This window comes from Gnatocerus cornutus, chromosome 2, assembly GCF_029298725.1.
Source record: "Gnatocerus cornutus isolate USDA-ARS CGAHR chromosome 2, icGnaCorn1.1, whole genome shotgun sequence".
Classification (NCBI taxonomy): Eukaryota; Metazoa; Arthropoda; class Insecta; order Coleoptera; family Tenebrionidae; genus Gnatocerus; species Gnatocerus cornutus.
The window spans coordinates 18,838,133-18,860,737 of record NC_142234.1 but is presented as its reverse complement, the minus strand read 5'-3'; the positions used below and the strand labels follow the sequence as shown (position 1 = coordinate 18,860,737).

Genomic DNA, 22,605 nt, shown 5'->3' with positions numbered 1-22,605 from the left:
TAGCACCTTTAGAATGCTAATTTGGTGTTCCATTTTTGGTAACTTTCGGTTACTTTTCCAAGTTTAACCACAGATGAAACACACTAACTACTGCAAAATTGATTTCGAGCAATTTCCATAAAAAATGAACACAGTACCCATAATATAATTTATCGTTGAATAGTAAGGTATAGGTATTTCAACTTTCTTGTTCACCTTGAAGGAGCCTATAGAGCAACCCAGACGTATACAACTTTTCTGGTTTTTTCTTCTTTATTTCCGTTCTATAACACACTGTATACCTACCGCCAATTTAGTACCAGTTGACGTTTTATTTGAATACTGAAAATTTGATGACTACATAGAGCAACTATTCAAACTATTGTCCTACATCGCCATACATAGATGTTGCAATCTAGTCGCCCACCGCCGTAGCACTCCACCCCCAACGCGTCTAACGCCAACAAAACTGTAACTTTGCGATCAGATTTTATTGCAACAATTAGAATATTCGTGTTTACAAAATTTCGTCAAAATATTTACATTGTTGACATTGTTTGTTTTGTAGTTGTATATATTTGAAGTGGTTGCAAAACTTTATTTTATTAACGACTCAGACATACAAAATGTTATTGTTTGTGGGGAAAGTGTTTACAACTTTTTAAAGATATTTTGAAACATTTTTTAAGAATGTAGCTTTGAAGGCCTTCGCTCATTGTTACAATTCGCCTATGTCGCCTATCATTGCCGTTCAGATTTGACAGTTTTCTAGTGAGAATTTTAGGATAGGATTTTGGTTAATGTTTAAATGCTAATTGAATTATAACACTTTCATTTTATGTTGCCACATGTGCAGCAACTGTTTGTTGAAATTACAAATTAACTCTCAGTGTGCCAGAATCGAACACTTTTTAACTTCATTGAATGGCGTACTACATAACAGAATCGAAGGTAAGTACACGACACAAAAATCGGTTTTCTATTCAAACGATTCGGATTTCACGTAAGTAGCAACTATGTATTTTCGTAGATAAAGTACAGGTTTAATGTACATATCACTAAACGTAATTAACTTGACTATTTTGCAACTAGGTACAGACGTAAAATGTGACGTATATCGTTAAATGCTCGTATTTTTAAATGTTTATAACAGGCAGATTTTGTTGTTTGCAAGTCAATGGCGAGCTAAGCGAGCTAAGGTTGTTTAACAGAAAATCCTTTTTCAATTAACACTACAATTTCCGTTTTGTGTAAGTTTGCTTGGCTGCTCTTTTTGAATAACAATTTGTCTTCATCCATTTGATTCCATTAATCACAGTGAAGAAACTTGTTACAAATTCATTGATGCTCTAATTACACGTTTCTTCCAGCAACGATCGCTTGGAAAAGTAACAAGGACTCAAAATTGTCGACAAAACAGTGGATTTTTTTAAAGGACAACTTTGTACAAATTGCGTAAACATTTAATGAATGCTTTAACATTAACGTATTTAAAATGTTGATTTATTTCGCATTAAGTATGCGATTAATCATAACTGACGCTCTCAACGCGCGTGTGAAATCAACTAAGAAATTATTCGAAAAAGTGGAAGTTTGCGTCTGAAATGAAAAGTATTTTTGCGGGAGACCTAAAATTCTTTGACAAAACCTTCCAACTCGTAAATATTATGTAGTTAATTGGAATGTCGGGATAGGCCACGTTGTTAGCGGCGTAGCGGATTGCATGGTTCCAACCTCACTAGTTGCGCTTGGTTGACGATCCAAACAAAAGCAAAACTTACACGGCAACACTCATTCACTATCATTTACAATTTTTATGTAGTCGTAACGTGTGATAATGAATCACGCGCCATCTACCACGACTGACATTGCCGCGAATTCTTGAAAGATTTCACTTTTTGATATCTTTTCGGACATGTTTCTTATTATGGTATTACGCAGACTCGTTTGTGAAAACGTATTTTTTGAAATCCGGTGATCACATCTCTCTACATGAGTGATTTGATAATGTTTTAAGCCGCGTAAACCTGGCTTCAAGTTCCGTGAAGTGGGACGAGGTCGCTGAATAACAATATTGTAATATCCTAGGTAAACGTGGCAGCACCGCTTACCTGCTTACCTGTATTATAATAGATATCACAGCTATAGCAATCAAATTCTACTGCAAAATTGATGGATCACATTTCTACGCGGCTTCTTTTTTTTTCAAAGAGTTGGCGGTTATTCGGGTCAATGTTACAAAACGATAACCAAATAACTTATCTAGTATTATCATTGTAAACTGAAATTATATAAACAGCAATTGATACAGACATGCCGGTTCCTTCCCGAACAAATAACTCATTTATGAGAACAAAAAATGTTGTCATTTAATCTCATTGATAATTACCAATTCACGGTTGAAAGAGTTGAAATTCATTTTAACTCTTACACAACCACTTGACAAATGACCTACTTAACAAAGTTTAGAATTACCACACGGTCGCTTTTTTTCTTCTCGAAATATTACAACCACACGCAGAATTAACTTGTGCGAGATGAAATTGACTCAATCTGGAACAATTTATTTACCCCTATTATTAAAGTTCTTTTAATCTAATTTGTCCAGCGCAGCCCGCACAAATTCATTCAGAAATCTGTCTCGAGTTCTACTCATTGGCGATTTAGTTTTAACGTCTTTTCAAAAGACAAACGTTCGAATTTTTCCAGGCAGGTTTCTTTCGTGAGTCATATGACAAATATTTGGGGCCATAAAAGCGTCATTTTCTCTATGGCCCAAAATTAGGTTTTTCCTTCTGGTGCTATCAGATCTTTGACGAAGTGCTCCCCAATTTCTCAAAAACATGTCGTCAGACCAGTCTAAACGATTTTATCGCCGGTTTTGACAAAGGTCAGGAAAAATTCGCCTCCCGTCGCGCCTTCCTCCGTTGTCAACTCGTTCTTGTGGCCGGTATATCAATTATGTCATTATCAGTGGAACAAACTCAGAAATGGCAATGGAGAGAAACACAAATTCTTGTAGTTTTGATGTCATTAAGTCAGTGCACCTTTCACTACTCTCTAATAGTTTAGTTAGTGATCACGACTTTACCTTGGCAATGGCCTATTTAATGGAAATTAATGCTGTTATTTCACATTATTACAGTATTACATGACCGCGTTGTTACATCGGCAACTCTCTCTTCTGTTGTCTGCCGACGAAGCGTAAGTACCACACAGGTCGGCGCTTGATGAACACGTTTACTGGAGTTGATCAATTGTGTTCCTCCGGATCTAACATCTTGGCAAAGAAAGCTAACACTGTCCAAAGGTCATTTTACACCACCTTGGACGATATTCAGCGGCTTTAGCCTTTTGAATTTCAAGTTGGTAGCTCTGCCTGTCGCTTCGATTGTCTTCATGACAGCTTCGAAATGTCAAACGCGATGGATTGCAGAACTACCAACCGAACAAATTACAACTTAGCATTTGAAACGCGTTCACGATCTAAGAAATTCTGCCCTAATGGATGAAATTTTGAAATAGGTCGTTGAATTGAAATCCTGGTGGTGAAAGTGATAAAACGACACGTTCAGTTTCGGTTACAGGCATAGTTTGAATTCTTTGATAAATGGAAGTGCATTGGATTTTCCGGGCGGTTTATCGATGAAAGTGTTCTTTTACATTACAAAATTTTAATAAGTAACAACGCCTACCGTCTCATCGATATTATGAAATCCATCTGGCAATTTACTGAAATGAACCAAAATCAGGTCACCATTCCGTTTATAATCTAAACAGTACTAAGTGCATCAATCAATAAAACGTCCATTTAACTACGTTTTTGAGAACACAACTCTCATTACTCTCCATAGTAAACCTAAATAGCGGCCCAGATTTCCACATTTCATAAGGTCCACGAATTGAAAAAGAATCAGATTAAATTGTTACCTTCTGCAATAAGTATCAAAATTACGCTGTAGATGAAGGTTGTGGGGCACGTGCCGAAACTAGGTCAGAGGAGGCGAGTTAGTTGGACAAAACATTAGAAGAACTGTCTTTTGTTCGCTGTTGCGTTAATATGAAGCAACTCTTTTTTTCTCTTTTAGATGCTGATATTAATGTTCTCACGCAGTGCGTGTATGCATTGTACGATGATTGAATTATGTTACAAAACGGGGCACCTATTGGGCAAGCCACGACGCAGAGGCGACCGATATTATATTTTTTGTTCGCGTTTAATTTTTCTCGAAAATGATTAATAACAGTAGCCCTCAGTGCAACGTGATGTTGCCATTGCAAGCTGCTGGATGGTGCAACTCTCCTGCCCACGTCCAGATTTTTAGATGTTGATATCGGCGTTTTTAAATGCCAACAGCTTATAAATTTTGCTTTTTTCTTGTGTGAGTTCAGCTGGTTTTTGTAAATACACAAAGAGATTGTCATTTGATAAATCGCATGATAAGAAACAATTTTCGAAATACAGCGCAATGTTACATGAAATTTAACTACAGGAAATGTATGATGATGACACTGAGAATAGAGAACAAAATTTAACGTAATCAGCTGAATTTTACAACGCAGAAAATATTTTGTGATGAAATTGACCGCCTGCTGCATGGGAACGAAACAAAGGCTTGTTGGAAAATATTTGACTATTTGTCCTTTTTATTTAAATTTGCTAATCAAATATCACGTCGACAGAGATGTACACTTTCGGGCATGGAATTTTGGACATCAAAATCTATTCATCAATCATAATGACAATACATCAGTTTTTGTTGGCATGACGTAAAAATCCTGTTCAAAATTCAATGACTGAAAATGTATGAATAATACAGTCGAACTTCTATAACTCGAAACCTGAAGGGAAACCACAATTAGTTCGAGTTAAAGAAATTTCACTCATTTTTCACTGTAAATGTAAATCTTCAAAATCTACATCGTTTCAACTTACAATTTTTATAATTTTTTGAAATTTTTGTTAAAGATCTGATTTTGATCTGATTTTTTAGGGTATTCTACTTCATGCACTTAGAAATTTGTTTTCTGGCTCTATTCTTCTAGTGGGATATCGTTGTCAGACTCACTTACCAAAACCAGATTTTGGAAATAAAATTCTGAATAGTTTTTTCGGTTACATCGGAGCTGCATATGGCGGATAAGATTTGTACACAACCCAGAAGATCAATTTTGGCCATCTTGTTGCAAGTTTCATTTTGATAAAGTTCTAGATTTATGGTGACATTTATAGGTATTAATCAACTTTAGAAGATTCAGGAAACTACTACAATATCTTTTACAAACTAATTCTATGAAAATTTTCGAGTTATGGAGTATGCAAAATTTAATTCGGTTTATAGAAATTTTCTAGTTATAGAATTTCGAGTTATAAAAATAAAATTACATGTAAAATTTAAGGAAAACGCAAGGGAATAAAATAAATTTCGAGTTGTAGAAAAATTCGAGTAATAGAAGTTCGAGTTGTGGAAGTTCGACTGTATTTCTAAATAAGTACACAAATTGTAAAAATGATAACCTCGTCAAGTCAAGTGGTATCTTTACACATACTTTTGTCATTTTCAATTAATATCTACAGTGCGATCAGTTGAATTATTCTTTGTCTGTTTCTCTGCGAACGTATGTCTTGATGTCTGTATAATTCCCTAAGATCTGTCGATTATTTCACGTTTTTACGCAAGTTCAGACACACGTTCGCAAAGTGCCAGCCGACTAGACCAATCATGCTGTTGTTGGTATACTACTCGGTTATCCATATAAAATTACGAAAAACTACATTTTTACGATGTGTTGTGTGCTAAATTTTTAAACACCTCTTGAATGTTTGTTAATTAATAGCTAGCTGTTCGAAAAAGTAAACGATCTGTTGTATACAAAACTAATTTTGTATGAACAGATGTACTGATAACTGTGTTTGTTTCAGTAGTGTTAAATATCACTATTATACGATGACGGTTCTTTCAGATCTTTTTAGACTCAAAATTTAGATTATGGATTGCAAATATTAGATGACCTTCAAAACAAAGTAAGCTCGAGAAGCCTAAAACTTTGAACTCTCGATTTCTTTTCGGTATGGCACGTTATAAGAAGTGTTATGGCAAAGAGGTGTATCAGCCATTGTTGTCTTGGGGCCGATCTCCCAATGTTGAGCAGATGTCGTGTTTCCCATCCGTTGGGCACCTGTTCGTCGAAATACCTGGCCTAGAAAGATACGGTCTAGTATGCTTCTATGACCGATGTCGTCGTCGTCTCAAGCTACATGCAGCGGATCAACTTTCTCTGCCCTTGAATTGGTTGCATAACGTGTTATCGGCACAAAGAGTCTATTAATAGACTTGCATTGGCCAGATCAGTGTGCCAATAACAACAACGGTGTCGGCGAGTGCGTGCGTGTACGCGCACTTGGATGTCGTCCAGCGTTTCAGGCCACAACAGACAAACTCAAGGGCGAAGATCGTTGCATATCCGCGAGGAGTACTATTTACCTTGAGATGATTTTAGTGGGGCTAGTTACACAAAGACGAACCAAACATTGCATGCTTGCGAAGGCGGCTCTCAACTCGATTGCCAAAAGGTATTTTTGATGGAGGCCGGACGTTGTAACGTAAACGAAATGTAAGCTTCCTGCCTAGCAAACGCAACAAAGAGCAAATGCGAACGTTCGCTTCGAGGAACTTCAATTTGACAAAATTTTGACCACGGCTGGTGGAACTAAAATCTGGAATTTATTGCTACTTTTAACGAGCACTTGGACATTAAAGTCGTGGAATACCTAAAATTTTAGTGACTAAAGAATAAACGTGTTGCCTGTCAGACTTGACTGTCTTATCTATAAATTGCGTCAAAATTATAATAATAATAAATCTTTCATAAATTTTTTGTATAATTTTTCTTTTTGCCTCGTGCTTTTGTTAATTTCCTTTTTCCGTCATATTTTAAAATAAGTCAATTTTCGAATAGCGAAGGAAATAACATTTTCTTGTTGCACTAAACTGGGAAACAGCTAGATCTATTTTTGCAGGCCCATAAACAATGGAAAATCCACGTAAATACCCATAAATTATACGAAATTTCTTCAAATATTACACACAGACAAAAACCTAATAATCCGAATAAATTAGAGGGATTGGTAAAAAATTCGAGTTTGATTTAATTTATATCCACATTTCTTCTGTTTCGTCCATTATTTCCACTGCGATTAGATCTTTGGACATCCCTGATCGTGGGTACTGTAATGAAAGAGAGAAATTACATAGAATCATGCATGCGAGTTGATTGTGCTAATTATAGTTTAAGAGACTTAACTTGAAGGCCACGTACACATCCACTGGTTGTTTATTTCATGTTTCTTTTTCTTATTGTCAATATCCGAAGTTAAAATAAACTTTATTAGTCACTAGGCATTTTCTGCCTCTTCGGTACGATAAAACGAATCAATTAAACAGTGAAACGAATGCAGCGGTGCAATAATTTTCGCCGAGTATCTTTGTAAATATTTCTACGAAATTTGAATAAATTGTTTGCTTTACATTAAATCGTTTTTTACCATGACGTCCATATTTTAACTGCCGAGTAAAAACTTGTTCGAACAACTTATTATTTCTATTATTTTCAAATGATTAATGTGTAAAATGTGTTTTGTTAATATTTACTTTAAAATTCATACATTAATAAATGGCCGCGACTGTAGACATAAATTGTGAATAAAAATCGCGCGACTTTGGTTTATTCTCCCGACTGAATCACGTTATTTACATTTATCTTATCTGTTATAAACGTGGTAAATTTACAAGTATGCAGATGTCTGTTTCTTATCGGTTAAAGACTCGGTTTGTGTGAAATCACCAGATCTACCCTAAATAATTTTTTATTTACATTTCAACTGTCGATGCTTCTTTCATAACACGTGCAATTTATACATTGAAAACTCGCCCATTTACTCGGGAACAAAAGTGAAATCGAGATTCAAAACTGAACTGTTGAAATGTCTGTTTGTCTGTTTGAACTTTCGTTTCGGATGGCGCATGCATATTGTTGATTGGGTAACCACCAGAGCCTGTACTTTATGATCTGTATTTCTGATTTGTGTCGTTGATTCACAGAATAGCTTATTATCTGCACAAATACATGCCTGCCCACAGGCGAGAAAATCAAAATGCCAAATTACAAAACTGTGCATTTCCATTTGCCAAGAGAAAGGTTAGAGCGATCGTTTTGTTCCATGCGGCGAACGAACAAATACAATTTTGAGCAGTTTTATTGTATAATTAATTAAATGCCTAATGATTTGTGTACTCACGCATCTAAAATGTTTAGACAAGGCGGAAGGAATAATACAGCTGATAATAACAATCTAATCTTAGAAAACAAACAGTAGCTTAATTAGAGTACGTAGAAAAATAATAATTAAATGTCAATTTGTTGTTGCTTTTGTAGGTTAAAAGTGCTAATAAATTGTAGTCATCATTTGTTAAACAGAAGAGTAGTAATTTAATTAGACATTGTAAATAAATTCACGTCTTGATTTCTTAGTTCATTGCGATGCACACGTGTAAAACGTTACGTTATGTACAAACATTCTCACGTATATTATTAATTGAATTCTGGGAAAAGTACAATGAAAATCGAACTAATGACGTCTACCTAATAAAAAATGAAGCAAATAGTTTGAGCATGTTTTAATCTTGTCTTTATTTCAGCGGTACGAGCCGATCGAATGCGAGGAGGGAGGAATAAATTCGGTCCGATGTACAAAAGAGATCGAGCAAGGAAGCTGCAGATGATGCGACAACGACAATTGGCAGCCCAAACTTTACGAGGAGGCTCATTGAGTGACGCCATGTACAGCAGCCAACCAGGAACGTCACCTTTTGCCAACATCCACATAAAACAAGAGATCCAAATCCCCCAAGTGTCATCGTTAACGTCATCACCTGATTCATCACCAAGTCCAATCGCCGTCGCGCTGGGTCAGGTAAACACGTCAGCGCTGGTCCAGCAGGGGTCCAACCAACAGCCGGCTCTCCAGATTGTTGGAGTCCCCGGGACGCCGTCCTCTATGGTCATGGGGCCTGACAACAAACTCTGGGCCTCGGCCAACTCTACTACCACATCACCTCACTCTCTTAGTCCCAAAGCGTTCCAATTTGATACGGTGGTACAGGGTGGTAGTGCGCCACCTTCTAGTAAAGTGTCACCACTGATAAGGGACTTTGTGCAAGCGATTGATGACCGTGAGTGGCAGAACTCTTTATACACGTTACTCCAAAACCAAACATATAATCAGTGTGAAGTGGACTTGTTTGAACTTATGTGTAAAGTTTTGGACCAAAATCTCTTCTCGCAGGTCGATTGGGCGAGGAATTCTATATTCTTTAAGGATCTCAAGGTGTGTATCCTCAGACTTCCATCTAAATCTCTAGTAAATATTTCTGCATTAACGCATTGTATGTAAGCTAGCCTCGTCTTTTATCGACCTCGGCTTTATTCTTAATTAAATTATCTCCGTCTGGAAGCGATCCATTTTAGCCTAAAGCAGTTGGAACCGCTATTGTGTCACGTCTCCACTTTCCCACTTGGCTTTGTCGGGTGAAATTTTGAAATTGGAAATTTACACGAAAGCAGAAAAAACGTTGGCCATGGAAGTGTTAAAATTAAGAACGTGTATTACTTCAAGAATTAATCAGATAGTATGCAATTGGCGACCTACATAGCAATTCAAGTCGAACATCGTAATTGAGCAACTCCAGCTTTACCAAATTGAGCTGTATTTAAATAATTCACTGTTGGCGTGCCTGTATATGTTGAGAATATTGCTAAATGTCGACATGTGGCAACGAATGTAGCTCCCAGTGACAATATCGCGCTCGCCGTTTTGACCAAACATTTCTCCGCACATCATCAACTTTCTTTGAATTCCGTTAATTTCCAATTTAACGTCGTTATTAGCCCATTAGTGCCTAATGTAAGTCCGGACGTTATCCCCGCCTCTGTGTTCACTCGACATCAAGTAGGCCATTGCTAGTAGGTCAAGTACGCCACAAGTCGCAAACTATTACGAAATGTCGGATTCTATAGCAAAAATGGAAAGTGTTCCGAATAGCAAACCGTGGGGAAAGTCTTTTGACGCTTCGCTTTCAATATTACGATTTAATTTCGATGGCGCCGCACTGTAAACACTAGCTGGGGATTTTCGTGCGCTCATGTTGGTTATGACATGACTAAGCAAAAACTTATTGGGACAATCATTAAGTAAAGACGGTTGGGGTTAATTCTAAGAGAATACGTTGGATTTGTTTATAAATAATTCATTGCATGGACTTCCGAAGGAATTTTCCATGTTTTATGAACGCTTAACTTGTCAGAGGGTTTTAATTACTCGAAGATTACCATGCGTAAAGTTTTTCCCAGCGTTCCACTGCATTCACAGGTTGCGCTTACTAAGTTTTGAATTTATACAGTATCGAGTATGTTTATTTAACTTCCACTCTACAATAGTAAACAAGAAGAATTTGGGCTAGATTTTTCAAAATTTGAATTGAGTAGCATCATCCTGATTGGTTTAGCAATGTTGGAAGTTAAGCCAATGACGAAGGTGCAAATCCGATTAAAATCTAGGTTAAAATATCAACATCAAAACAAGCAATAAATTCTGACTCATCATGATAATACATACAGAGATAGAATAGACCGGACATATTGAACTTGGCCTAAATTTGCTGGTCGTTTTCACTTTCAACTATTTGCTCATTTTACATAATCTTACTACACAATGTATTTCCTTCTCTATGTTTTTTATAGCTGTCTCTCTTCTCGTCACGCAATAGAGAACAAGTTTTAAAATATTCATTCTCTTTGACACAGTTATTTTATTTACAAAATAATTTGAATTCGATTTATTTCATTCTCGATTAAAGTCACCAAGTGGCATTTATGATTTTAATTATGAAATTTCGTTATGAATTACGTTAGTGGTGGATATTACTACTCCCACAAAGCGTGATAAATACATTCTTTTGTATCGTTACTGCTTTTAAATCATCACCGTTTTCAAGTAATTTACCGTTACAAATGAAGGTCTTCTGACTCGAAGATTCGCCATAATTACTTTCTCTATTTATTAGGAAAAAAACAAGGCTACGTTTGTGATTACTACCTCATTATTAATTTTAATATCGTCCTTCAAAACGAGGAACTTCATCTAAATTCACTTTTACAAGCAATTTCGCAAATCAACGACAAAGTAAAACCTGTGGATTTCGAAATAACACGAAAACTCTGTTTTAGGTGGATGACCAAATGAAATTATTGCAACATTCGTGGTCAGATATGCTCGTTTTGGATCACATACACCAACGGATGCACAATAATCTTCCCGACGAGATGACTCTTCACAATGGTCAAAAGTTCGATTTGTTAAGTTTAGGATTGTTAGGCGTACCCAGTTTAGCAGATCACTTTAACGACATCACAGCCAAACTCCAAGAACTCAAATATGATGTTAGCGACTATATCTGTGTTAAATTTCTGTTATTGCTTAATCCAGGTACGTAATTCTTTGTCGCACTAATAAAACACTAAATTCAAACCCATTTCGATCGGTATACTAATTTTTTTCTTTTTTTTTTAGATGTCCGAGGAATCACAAATAAAAAACATGTTCAAGAAGGATATGAACAGGTCCAGCAAGCTTTACTCGAATATACGATGACGTGTTACCCACAAATACAGGTAATCCTGCGACCATAATTTAGGAGAGAATGGTATTAGAGTGATTTGAGCTATTTTCGTCGCGAAAAGGTCTGTTTCGTGTTATGGACGAAGAAGAGCAACGGTTGTTGGAGACACGTCGACCAACATTTCATTCATTTTACTGAACTATGACGAGTTTCTAGTTTTAATAAGTGTAGTAAACATTCTATTTTGTAATCGTGATTAACTATAATTGTAATGTTATCTTCCTTTACTTAAAGATCATGTACCGTGGGACAATCATTGTGAGTTTTTTGTTAGTTGTATGCTTGAATTGTTTAAGTTGGTAACTCTGAACGTTTGTCTTGATATCTGTCAACTGACACATTTTCACAAGGGAGCCAACTAGATAAAAAAATCACTCACTTAAGTTGTTTTAATTTATTGCTACATGAACATTTTTTTTACTGAATTATGTGAATTAAATTAAATGGTAAAAAGTCATGCAAAAGGAATATAAATTATATCATACAAGTTTTTTAACCGGTTCCGTACGAGCTTCACATGCTAATTTTCTTGCAAAATTATCTAGTACTCGCAGCCAATAACGATCGTGCTTCTTTGCGTATTAAAAACGCTTAAATCGAATGAGTTGATTTTTTATGTAGTTGGCTGTTATATCTGTCATTCCTTAACATTTGTTAGCTTCAAGTTGAGACACACGTTCGCGTGTTGCCAGCCGACTAGATAAATAATTCAATGGGTAGTTTTAGTAAAATCAGGTCTTTTAACGAAAACCTGTGAAGGCTCGTGAGGAATTTTTTGTTGCAATCAACTTTTTCGTTGTAAAGTGATTATTTCCAACAACTCTTTTACGTAACTTGTACCATATGTACGCAAGTAGGCAACAATACGACTGCTACCTGTTGGTCTGGATTCAATGCTCAATTGCCGTTAATTTAGTCCTTTCGGTAGTTACTCAGTACACACCTACTAAAAATATTGAGCAATGCAAGCTGCGGTATTTGCTGCAAAGGTTGTAAACAATCAGTGCGTATCAATATTGATAAGATATTTAAAATGTAAGAACGTACATTTCTGTTTTCGGTATGTTTCAGGATAAATTCAACAAAATGATGCAACTTCTGCCCGAAATTCACAGCTTGGCCGCACGAGGAGAGGAGCATCTTTATCACAAACACTGCAACGGTAGTGCGCCAACACAAACGCTTTTGATGGAAATGCTCCATGCAAAAAGAAAATAACGGCCGTCCGCCTCCTCGTTTTCGTTACCATATCTGTGTGCAATACCAGCTTACACTGTACATAGGTTACTGGAAATCTCGTAGTTGTTGACATTGATGCCTTCAAGAAGTACAAAGAGCTAGGGCGGCCAGGCCGCACCGCCACCACATATTTTTATAAAAATAGAGAGCGGCCACAGCACCCTGCTCCGTTGTTTAATTTATAAATGTTACGTTGATTTGAGTTTTATGAACGACACACATTCCAGAAGTGCTCTGGAGGGATTCAAGGGCATCCTAGTATAGGGTAGCATAGCTTAAGCGCGAGTGACAGCATCGTGAGAATGAATGCTTGTGGATGTTGCAGACCAAGCGCACTGCACTATTTCAACGTTTAATCTTAGTACGTGTGGGAACCGTTCGCGGAGGACGAGTTCTCGTTAGCTTAACCATGGTGATGGACTAACAGCTGTAATTTTATGTAATTATAGAATTATACATACATATACAATTTATTACTAGTTACTAAGTTTAATTATATTATAAATATATTTGATTATGTTATATATATGAATGTTAATATTATGTGAGAGCAAGGTACTGTGGTCTAACCTGTGTTATTGTTATCATTAAATTGATAAATATTACTGATTGTTTGTGTTGTGCAGGCTACCTCTAAAGTCTCCTTCGCGTGGGGCCGCTGTGCGAGTCCCGCCGCGCTGGTCAAGCGGAGTCTATTAAACTGTTAGAGTATCTTGCCCTGTGACATGCAAAAGGCCCTGAGCTTATTATTGATTGATCAGATATATATTTATATATAAAATACGTACACTTATTTAAGCAGTGTGATTGAGAAGATGTATATATAATTTATGTGGATCAAAGTGACTTGTTTGTAGAAATAAATCACAGTGAATTAAGAGCAGTTCTTATTCATTGTCACCTTTTCACCGAAGGAACTGCCGAAACAAACACTGCCCGTTTCTAAGTTATTTTATTTTACACCCAGAAAAATGTAAAGACAATTCTACTCTAGTCCACTCTGGGAATTAGCTTCGCTTTAAACGGCTTAGGCGAGATGGTAACCCCATCAAGACCTTCCAATTGGGGCAAAGGCCCCTCTGGACTCTTTTCCAAGGAAAAGTTATGCAGCAAGGCGGTAAAAAACAAGAAGTAATTAGCCTTGGCTAGAGACTCCCCCAAACAACGACGCTTTCCTGCAAAAACCAAAAAGTTACCACTTCGATCAATGAAGAAGAAACTCACCATAACCAAACGGAGCGAAATACTTCTCATTGACCACCAAATCACCGTTTTCATCAATGAACCTTTCGGGTCTAAACGCCAGAGGATCTTTCCAAAATTTTTCATCCATATGCACACTGTACAAACTCGTCAAAATGATTGTACCTTCGGGCACAAGATATCCGAAGATTTCAGCATTGGTGGTCGCCCGGTGTGCTATTCCAAGAGGTGGGACGTTTGCGCGTCTCTGGATTTCCATAAGGACGGCCTCGGTGTATTTCAATCTATAAAAAACGTCTTACAAGAGTGATATTTTCCCCAAGACATACTTTATCCTGTCTTGTAAAGTCGGCCACCGGTTCCGCCCCACAATTTCGTCCATTTCGTCCTGAACTTTCTTCTGGACCTCTGGGAATTCGAGCATGTAAATTACCGAAAATCCCAGCGTGTTACTTGTAGTTTCAGAACCAGCCATAAAAAGATCGAGACACAAAGACATAAGTTGGTCATCTAAAAAACGTAAATTTCGATCAAAATAACTAAACGTACTTTCAATTGTTTACTGGTAAACGAAGGGTCGCTCTTTATGTTCATATTTTGGAGGAAGGCGTCAATGAGGTCCCTAGCATGCGAAGTGCAAAGAGTTTTTTGGTGCTCGGAAATGGTTTCTTGCAGAAACTCCCACATTCTCACCAAAACATCAACGAGTTTATTGTAACCACATGTTTCTGGGGCAATAAATCTCAAGAATGGCATTTGATTGAGCATGCCACCTGACATATCAGTCAGTCGGAATGCGTCGTGGATTATATTGAGTAACTTTCTAAGTCTGTCATCATCGATGTCGAATCTTTCCCCGGCCATCATGGCCCATAAAACGTTTAACACCGAGACATCAAACGCGTTGTGCATCCAAATCGGCTCTGAGCACTCCTTCCGGAACACAGCGATGAGATCTCTGGTTTCTTCGGCAATTTTTTCCTCCATTTCCTTCCTCCCGAAGCCAAAGTTCCGCAAATGTTGCAGCGAGAACTTGCGCTGCTTCTGCCAGAGTTGTCCATCCGAGAAAACGATTCCTAAGTAAAAATCGGTTTATACAGAAATTGGGCAAGACCGGTTCTCCGAGTTGAAAACAGGGTTGTTTTATTTTATTAGCGGACGGTCAAGAATTCACCGCTTTACCCTCACGGAATTACTGACCTAGACGCACCCGAAATGCTTGACCCGAGTAAAATTAAACAATGCACGCACCGAGTCGTTTTCCAAAGGTGCGTAACCGGAAGAAAAACCCATCAGGTCTTCCATCAAACTCCTCTTTCGTCAGGATTTCTTTGACTGCGTCGGCACCACACACTGCCACGACAAGGTTTCGACCCATTTTCAAACCAACAACGTTTCCATAGTCTTCGGAAAAGTCTTTCCACACTAAGTGATGGTAGCCGATTTCGGAGAGTTTTCTTCTAAATTGCAGGAAATTGCCGATTATCGGTAACCATGCTGGGCCTTAATGAAGCGAAAATAAATAATTGAGAGTTGAGTGGTTATTACTTACCAGGGGGGTAGTTTTTAGGTTTTTGGGTGTCCCACCATAACAATAAAATTATTATCAGCGCAATTAGGAAAGTTGTGAAGATGAACATCGTACTGAGACGACCTCTTCCACTAAACTGATGCCCTTCATGAATACTCGATCTCTTATGTGCATCAACACAAAAAAATACTTGACCCATTAGTTGCCCTGTCCAAAAATAGGAAAAAAGAACTCATTATACAAATTCTCCTGGCTTCAAATGCGTAGATTTTGAACTAACGGAGCCAAACATGTTTTAAATAAAGGTGCTTATTAATTTTAATAAAATTGTTAGAATCCTAATGTAAGATTAAACCGACTAATAAAAGTAGCACTGTACAAATATCAACGATTAAAAATATCTTCTAATAGATTAATTTATTTTCTTTAGTTTATGCAAGGTTTTTTGAAAACAGCATTTTACATTTTACGGACTCAGTTAAGTTCCTAAAATGAGTATTTTTCGGACTCAATTGCTAAAAGTTTGCAATTGCAATGACAACTTATAAAGCATAGTGGTTCAATACGACAATAATAGTAGATTTTGTTATACGGCAGAAAAGTGGCACTTTTTGTTGAGCCATTGCAGTAGCAAGGCGAAGCGTAGCGTAGCCGACCGTATGCAAAATTGCGAGACAGCAAAAGCCACTTTTCGGCCAAATAACAAATACTACTTTTTCTCCAAACGAAAGATTCAATTCCACGACAGACAATGAGTAAACGCAAATTGAACTATAAACATGGAGCATGTAGTTGTCATTGATGACATTTACTGTGAAAAATATTGGTTTTAAAGAGTTTCAAAGTTAAAATGTTAGTTTCAAATAGTAGGCGTCACAAAAAGTACTTTTTCTGCCTAGGCAGCAAAAGTGTTTCCATGTCAACGAGCGCTTTTTATTAATTATAACGAAATTGCCTACTTTACTGTCTAAAAACCACTAAAAATAGTGACTTTTTGTGACGTTTGGAAAAAAAGTAATTTGTACCTAAAACTTTATTAATAAAAATTGGCAGATTATTAGTTCTGTAATTAGGTAGCATTGAAAAAACAGACGAAAACCTATTACATATTACGCCTACTTCGTTGTAATCCTGCTTTTCCACTTTTTTTTATCGGTCTCTGTATATCGAATTTCATCATTTTCATTATTCACTAATACAGAAAAAATAGCTCTTTGGTTGTTTTATGGTACAACAATTTGACGCTTTTAACAATATTCTTGACCTATCTTCATATAATGAGGTTATGAAAATTAACAATTTAATATCAAGAATGCCATGAGAAAAATAATGTTCTACTAGCATTAGAGGGCAGCGGCCATTTTTTACATGAATCAATTTTGACAATCTTTGATCATTTGACCAGATTGGTTAAAAGATGGACTTCGTATGATTATGTTTGAATTAATTTATGGCCGGGATAGCGCGCACGCAGTCCCGACTACCAAAAATTGTGCGCCCGAGTTATCCACATTAGGGATAATCGCAGGGGTCAGCCCGACCGTAGTGCAATGGAAGGGCCTCACCCTGGGGGAACCGCCTTATTGATCACGGTAACCCCTACGCCAGGTAAGTATGCTTTGCTGGGGCCGCTCCACAGTTCTTATGTCTGGATGGAACTCAAACAGGCGGTACATGTAACATGACCTGCCATCTATGCGCGCTGGCCAAAATTATCAAGTTCAAATCTGAAACTCAGTGCTGCAATCAATTTTTTTACTTCATCAAGTTCTATCCAATCAACATCTTGGGCAGTACTTGTATAAGTGAATGCTAAATTTTATTGCCAAGGTCTAAATTATTTATTGTTTACTAGTTGTGGAAAAGATAATTTAAAAGTCCAACTTATTTGTTATGATAAAATTAACTTTTATTGCGTTATTAAAAAAAACTTATTATGTACATTTTAGTATAAGTTATCGTTACTTACTCTACCTGTCGGATCCATCTTTTAAGTAGTCCAAAGCACTCATAGAATAATTATTTTCCTGCGATAAAATTAAGCACTCATTCTAGTATCATTTACAGACAGTGGCGTGTCAAAATTCATAAACTAAACTAGTCCTGCAAGTGGTGGTAGAACTACCTGCAAACTTGTCACAAGTTTGAAAATCCCGACTAATTACCTCCAAAAACTGAGTTTTTTGAGTCAAAAACGTAGCTCCATTAAATCACACCAATCGAAATCGGCGCTCATAACTCTCGACGCCTCTGACAGGCCAACAATAATTAACTAGCTATAAAAGAGCACGCTGGCATTTGAGAGCACATGGTGCGGTAGAGAATCGCTCGTAATTTTGTCACTTTAACATGCTGGTAATAGTTGTATGTACACTAATTTTATTGGTGCTTTATTGTACTAAACAGATGAAAAGGCCGCCGAATTATCCTCCAGGTAATTTTTTATTTTAACATTTTCTTTTTCTTCGGTGCCCAATTAATTAAACTTTGCTTTATGTAACAATTCATGAAAAACGTGCGAAAATTAGCATAAATTCTGAATTAGGTAAATTTATAACCGTCAGCGTGATCCATCCTTGTTTGTTTTTCCCAAATATTTCTTATCAGTTTTATCAGAAAAGGTGGTATTGCGTGAATAGGATAGTTATTGCGTAACAGACCGATAACTGATGAATGATTTATTAAATAATTTAAGAACATTCCAAGCGCGTACAGATTTTAAATGAAACTTTTGATAAAAATCCGGCGGCTTTAGATTTCGTCAGCGAGTTAGTAGCACTGTTATCTTTTTAAAATAGAAAACCTTTTATTCAGGTCCTCTATGGCTACCTTACATCGGAAATACGTCTCTGCTAAAAAAACTATCCAAATCTTCAGGAGGACAACACCACGCTCTGCGATTACTAGCAGAGAAATACAACACGGATATTCTTGGATTAAAATTAGGAAACGAACTTATAGTGACCGTTTTCTCTTATCCACTCATAAAAGAAGTGTTAACTCGTGAAGAATTCGAAGGGAGACCCGACAATTTCTTTTTTAAACTCCGTGGCATGGGCCAAAGAAGAGGTAAAAATAATTCAACCCCCCAAATAGTATCCTCCACGTGTAAATTTCCAGGAATCACAGGTAACGACGGCGAAACGTGGAGCATCCAAAGAAACTTCGTCAATCGCCACTTACGGAATCTCGGTCTTGGAAAAAATCTAATGGAGAAGATGATCCAAGACGAAGTTGTGGAAATACAGGCGGTTCTACAACACCACCGGCGCGACGTTTCCGTTCATAAACTCTTAGCTCCTAGTGTGATAAGCGTCTTGTGGACTTTATTAACAGGTGAACGGTTACCAAGAGAAAACAGTCGTCTAGACGAGTTGTTGAGTTTGTTGGCGATTAGATCGAAAGCGTTTGATATGACTGGGGGCACGCTCTCTTTGTATCCGTGGTTGAGGTACATTTTACCGGAGTGGAGCGGTTACAACCTCATTAAAAACATAAACGCTCGTATGAAGGATACGTTTTTAACTACAATCCGCCAACATGAAGAAACCTGGACGGAAGGGAAAAACGATGATTTGATATACAGATACTTGTCGGAAATGAAGACGAATAACGAAGATTTCACAGGTGGGGTTAAGAAAAGAAGGATTTTTATAACAACTTCTCTTTCAGAGGATCAGCTGGTGATGAACTGTGTAGATTTATTTCTTGGCGGGGCCCAAACTACTAGTAGAACCCTTGAATTTGCGTATCTTCTGATGGTGATGTATCCGGAAGCACAGAAGAAGGTGCATGAAGAAATTGACCGACATTTTGAGAAAAACGGCAGTATTGAATATTCCGACAGATACAAGTAAAGTTTAAATGTTTTCTGAGCGTAGACTTGAGTCAGTTTTAGAGTTCCTTACGTGGAAGCAGTATTATTAGAAACAATAAGATTTCGAAACGTCACTCCAATTATTGGACCCAGGCGAGTACTTCAAGATGTTGAGTTGGGCGGTTACACGATACCAAAGGTAAGTTTGTTTTTATTGTACAAATACGCGACTGTTTGTTCTAGAATACCACGATACTCATTCATACCAATGCTATGCATAACAGTCCCCATTACTGGTCAGATCCAGACAAGTTCGTACCAGAGAGGTTCTTAGACGAAGAGGGTCATCTTGTTCCAAACGAAAAACTAATTCCCTATGGACTCGGTACGAAAAGTATTATTTTAGTTTTGTTTTAATTTTCTTTACAGGACGGCGACGTTGTCTTGGAGAAATTTTAGCAAAAACTTGCTTGTTTGTGTTTTTTGCTGAAATCATGCGAAAATATTCAGTAACGCAAGATGCAAAATCCGGAGTTCCTAGTGGTAAATATTCATCGGGAATAACTGCGTCGCCGGACAACTTTGTAGCCCATTTCGCCGAACGTGCGTAAATACTTAAAACCAAATTCCATTTGTTGTAACGCTGCAAAGTTAAGAGGCTTTGCGATTTGGATTACGTTGGTAGTTCTGTCAGTTGACAATGAGTTAACAGAGTTACCAACTCGCCTCGTCGACGTGGTTTTTAGGTTTTTAGGAGAAACAGAATCCATTGTCGTTGAAAAATATATTGCTGAACATTGGAATAACAAGTTTTTACTTAACAATCTTACCCACACAAAAACACGGCAAAATTAATTGGTTATAAATTTTTCTCGTCGGTTTATTGCAAATTGAAATAAAGATAAATTTACTGCAAGTGGCTATATCATTGCCAGCAATTATCTAACACGATTTCCGCTTATCAAAACGCGTTGAATAAACATAAACTTGAATCTGAAATTACTGTGAGCATCTGTAATAGAATTCTAAACATCTCCTGCTTTGTTGTTATTGGAATTTGCTGCTAAAATTACGGTATGTTGTCCCCCAGCACTGACTTTGAACACCGTCCTGTCAACCAGTTGCTTGCTTTTAATAAGTGTTGGTTCAATACAGTCGTCTTCTTCGCCGGTACCTAACTGGCCGTTTGTACCCATGCCCCAGCCGTACAATTCTCCTAAAATTGGGTATGAAAAACGGGTAAAATCACCAGGAAAGTCAACCTTTTTCGGTGACTCCAAACGACGTGGACGATCCACATGCTATGTGGACAATTTTCTTGTCTTTTAGTTGGGGAATTTCTGTTAGTTCAGTAGCATCATTCTCAATTTCGCCCAAGCCCAAGCGCCCGTACTCTTTCCTACCAATAGCATAAGTTCTTCCTTTCTCGTCTAACCCAATGGTGTGGTGATCTCCTGAGGCAATCATGGCCCAGGCGTGCTTTGAAAACTCTTTAGACAACACTGGCACGTACAATGCGTTGTTTTTATCAGAATCTGAAATTTTATTATAAATTAGTGGTTGGTCAGTTTTTATGTTTATTATTACCCTTCTTGCTGTTGGGTTTGTCCATCCCTGTAACATATTTTTTAGTGTTGTTACCGGACTTTTTACATACATTACCTAATTGATTGTAATTGTTTAATCCAAAAACATAAACGTCATTTTTGTTAGCCACTTTAGCAAACGTCCCATAAGAACTAGCCCAGATGTTGTCAAAATGAAACTTTTTATTAGGGTGTAATCGAATTAAACTAGGTTGAATCAAGTTTGCTAAAAACAGTAATTAGTTGGTAAAAAATCCGATTTCTGAGGTGTTAATTTACCTATTTGACCTTTAGCAATTCCGCTCCGGGCATCTCTATCACTGCTCCTCTTGGTAGTCCTTCCTAACTGTCCTTGTTCTGCACATCCACACGTCAGTATTTCCCCATGATTGGTTAAAAATACCACATGATCGTTTCCAGAAGCTATTTTTATAATCTGGTTCTCTTGTATAATTTCATGGGGTAACTTTTCATTTCCTCTTAATGTAAGTCCCATGTTGCCATGATGATCCTATCAAAAAGTGGTCTTGAATTTGAAATAAAAATTTTCCAACTCACTCTAAAAGTACCCCAAACAAAAACTCTTCCGTCTTCTAATAGCGCAGCGGAGTGAGAGTCCCCCGCCGAAATTTGGATGACTTTTCCAGGTAATTCAACCACACCTGGGGTACTTTCAGCACCTTCTACACCCTCTGTGATTCTCCCCAGTGCACCCTCATCATTACACCCAAAAGTCAAGAGCTAAAAAATAGGATATTATCAGTGTAAAAGGGTTGATGGACAAGTACCTTTCCTTCTTTAGTTAAACAAACAGTGTGCATGCCCCCTGCACAAATGTCAACAACTTCATGATCTACTGGAACCAATGCTGGTCGGCTCTTTTCAAAAACATCTGGCCCAAGACCCAATTGGCCACACTCCCCTGATCCAGTTACAAGAAGAACACCTTCGCGTGTAATTTCGGGCAGTTTCACGCTGTCTAAAGTAACTACAACATTATTTTAGGTTATGTGTTACCCCATGTGGGGCTTTCTTACATTTTGCTCGTTTCGGCTTGCTTGTGGCATTTTCTGTTGTGCTGGGGCGACGTCTCTTTCCAGCCATTTCTTCACAAATACGAACTACGATTTTTATTGATGAAAAATTTTAAAGATAGAGGTTAGTTAGGAGAACTGTCTTACCACAAAATTACAAAGCTGTACAAACACGATAATACGTCTCAATTAAAATGAACACAATTGATCAATACTGTTCAACGGAAGAAGTTGTGTATTAACAAATATTACGCTTTTATTGGGTTTCAGAATGCAATGAGCGTTAGTACCCGCCACACGCAACTAGGGGATTTTGGTTTTCTGCAGAGACGAGACGCAACCGACAATTTGTGGCGCGAATTTTAAATGCGAGTCAAATGAAACGACAAATTATAAGATTATGATTATTTAATAACTTACATTATTGCATAAGAGCATTTTTATAGCTTCAAAGGAAAAAACGCTTAAAACTTACAAT

At 37.3% G+C, this 22,605-nt stretch overlaps 4 protein-coding genes and 1 non-coding gene across 8 annotated transcripts in view; 2 read left to right on the top strand and 3 right to left on the bottom strand.

Moving 5' to 3' along the window:
• The window catches only part of ftz-f1 (ftz transcription factor 1), a 35,081-nt gene extending 21,245 nt beyond the window's left edge, over nucleotides 1–13,836 (top strand). For both annotated transcript variants that reach the window (XM_088050593.1, XM_088050592.1), the window contains 4 exons: nucleotides 8,679–9,367; nucleotides 11,266–11,524; nucleotides 11,609–11,709; nucleotides 12,789–13,836. In XM_088050593.1, the coding sequence (XP_087906719.1) occupies nucleotides 8,679–9,367; nucleotides 11,266–11,524; nucleotides 11,609–11,709; nucleotides 12,789–12,935 (1,196 nt within the window). In that variant the 3' untranslated portion in view covers nucleotides 12,936–13,836. The remainder of the gene's footprint in view (nucleotides 1–8,678; nucleotides 9,368–11,265; nucleotides 11,525–11,608; nucleotides 11,710–12,788) is intronic.
• A 57-nt stretch (nucleotides 13,837–13,893) lies between these two features.
• Nucleotides 13,894–15,895, bottom strand: LOC148179784 (methyl farnesoate epoxidase-like). The gene is made up of 6 exons (XM_088050594.1): nucleotides 15,712–15,895; nucleotides 15,411–15,662; nucleotides 14,723–15,235; nucleotides 14,489–14,669; nucleotides 14,181–14,443; nucleotides 13,894–14,131 (listed from the first exon to the last, which is right to left on the bottom strand). The coding sequence occupies exons 1-6, from the start codon at nucleotides 15,887–15,889 to the stop codon at nucleotides 13,947–13,949; spliced, it is 1,572 nt and encodes a 523-aa protein (XP_087906720.1). The 5' UTR covers nucleotides 15,890–15,895; the 3' UTR covers nucleotides 13,894–13,946.
• A 1,248-nt stretch (nucleotides 15,896–17,143) lies between these two features.
• Nucleotides 17,144–17,306, bottom strand: LOC148179783 (U1 spliceosomal RNA). The gene has a single exon (XR_015769723.1). It is a non-coding gene; the product is annotated as a U1 spliceosomal RNA (small nuclear RNA).
• Nucleotides 17,307–17,949: 643 nt separating this feature from the next.
• LOC148179782 (putative cytochrome P450 305a1) lies at nucleotides 17,950–20,210 on the top strand. 2 transcript variants are annotated; one of them, XM_088030236.1, is made up of 7 exons: nucleotides 17,953–18,124; nucleotides 18,505–18,759; nucleotides 18,811–19,317; nucleotides 19,363–19,543; nucleotides 19,589–19,706; nucleotides 19,751–19,892; nucleotides 19,937–20,210. In XM_088030236.1, exons 1-7 carry the CDS (start codon nucleotides 18,040–18,042, stop codon nucleotides 20,116–20,118), a joined length of 1,470 nt encoding a protein of 489 aa, XP_087886362.1. In that variant the 5' UTR covers nucleotides 17,953–18,039; the 3' UTR covers nucleotides 20,119–20,210. The 2 variants fall into 2 exon arrangements, with proteins under 2 accessions (XP_087886361.1, XP_087886362.1); XM_088030235.1 differs by having other exon boundaries at nucleotides 17,950–18,124; nucleotides 18,811–19,543.
• Nucleotides 20,211–20,276: 66 nt separating this feature from the next.
• On the bottom strand, nucleotides 20,277–22,485 carry Rcc1 (Regulator of chromosome condensation 1). 2 transcript variants are annotated; one of them, XM_088030237.1, is made up of 9 exons: nucleotides 22,275–22,485; nucleotides 22,131–22,214; nucleotides 21,882–22,081; nucleotides 21,652–21,834; nucleotides 21,373–21,604; nucleotides 21,170–21,319; nucleotides 21,095–21,121; nucleotides 20,770–21,042; nucleotides 20,277–20,723 (listed from the first exon to the last, which is right to left on the bottom strand). In XM_088030237.1, exons 2-9 carry the CDS (start codon nucleotides 22,195–22,197, stop codon nucleotides 20,533–20,535), a joined length of 1,323 nt encoding a protein of 440 aa, XP_087886363.1. In that variant the 5' UTR covers nucleotides 22,198–22,214; nucleotides 22,275–22,485; the 3' UTR covers nucleotides 20,277–20,532. The 2 variants fall into 2 exon arrangements, with proteins under 2 accessions (XP_087886363.1, XP_087886364.1); XM_088030238.1 differs by having other exon boundaries at nucleotides 21,882–22,072.
• Nucleotides 22,486–22,605: the final 120 nt, after the last annotated feature.

What these genes read in the sequence shown, in the direction of transcription:
- Rcc1 (XM_088030237.1), bottom strand. Translation starts at nt 22,197, where the DNA reads ATGGCTGGAAAGAGACGTCGCCCCAGCACAACAGAAAATGCCACAAGC. An exon ending in TTGTTTGGGGTACTTTTAGA is followed by an intron (nt 21,605 to 21,651) that starts GTGAGTTGGAAA and finishes ACTTTTTGATAG; the next exon opens with GATCATCATGGCAACATGGG. An exon ending in GTTTGGAGTCACCGAAAAAG is followed by an intron (nt 20,724 to 20,769) that starts GTTGACTTTCCT and finishes ACCCAATTTTAG; the next exon opens with GAGAATTGTACGGCTGGGGC.
- LOC148179782 (XM_088030235.1), top strand. Translation starts at nt 18,040, where the DNA reads ATGCTGGTAATAGTTGTATGTACACTAATTTTATTGGTGCTTTATTGT. An exon ending in GCCGCCGAATTATCCTCCAG is followed by an intron (nt 18,125 to 18,504) that starts GTAATTTTTTAT and finishes CCTTTTATTCAG; the next exon opens with GTCCTCTATGGCTACCTTAC. An exon ending in GAATATTCCGACAGATACAA is followed by an intron (nt 19,544 to 19,588) that starts GTAAAGTTTAAA and finishes AGTCAGTTTTAG; the next exon opens with AGTTCCTTACGTGGAAGCAG.
- LOC148179784 (XM_088050594.1), bottom strand. Translation starts at nt 15,889, where the DNA reads ATGGGTCAAGTATTTTTTTGTGTTGATGCACATAAGAGATCGAGTATT. An exon ending in CACCTTTGGAAAACGACTCG is followed by an intron (nt 15,236 to 15,410) that starts GTGCGTGCATTG and finishes ATTTTTACTTAG; the next exon opens with GAATCGTTTTCTCGGATGGA. An exon ending in GAGCGACCCTTCGTTTACCA is followed by an intron (nt 14,670 to 14,722) that starts GTAAACAATTGA and finishes TACGTTTTTTAG; the next exon opens with ATGACCAACTTATGTCTTTG.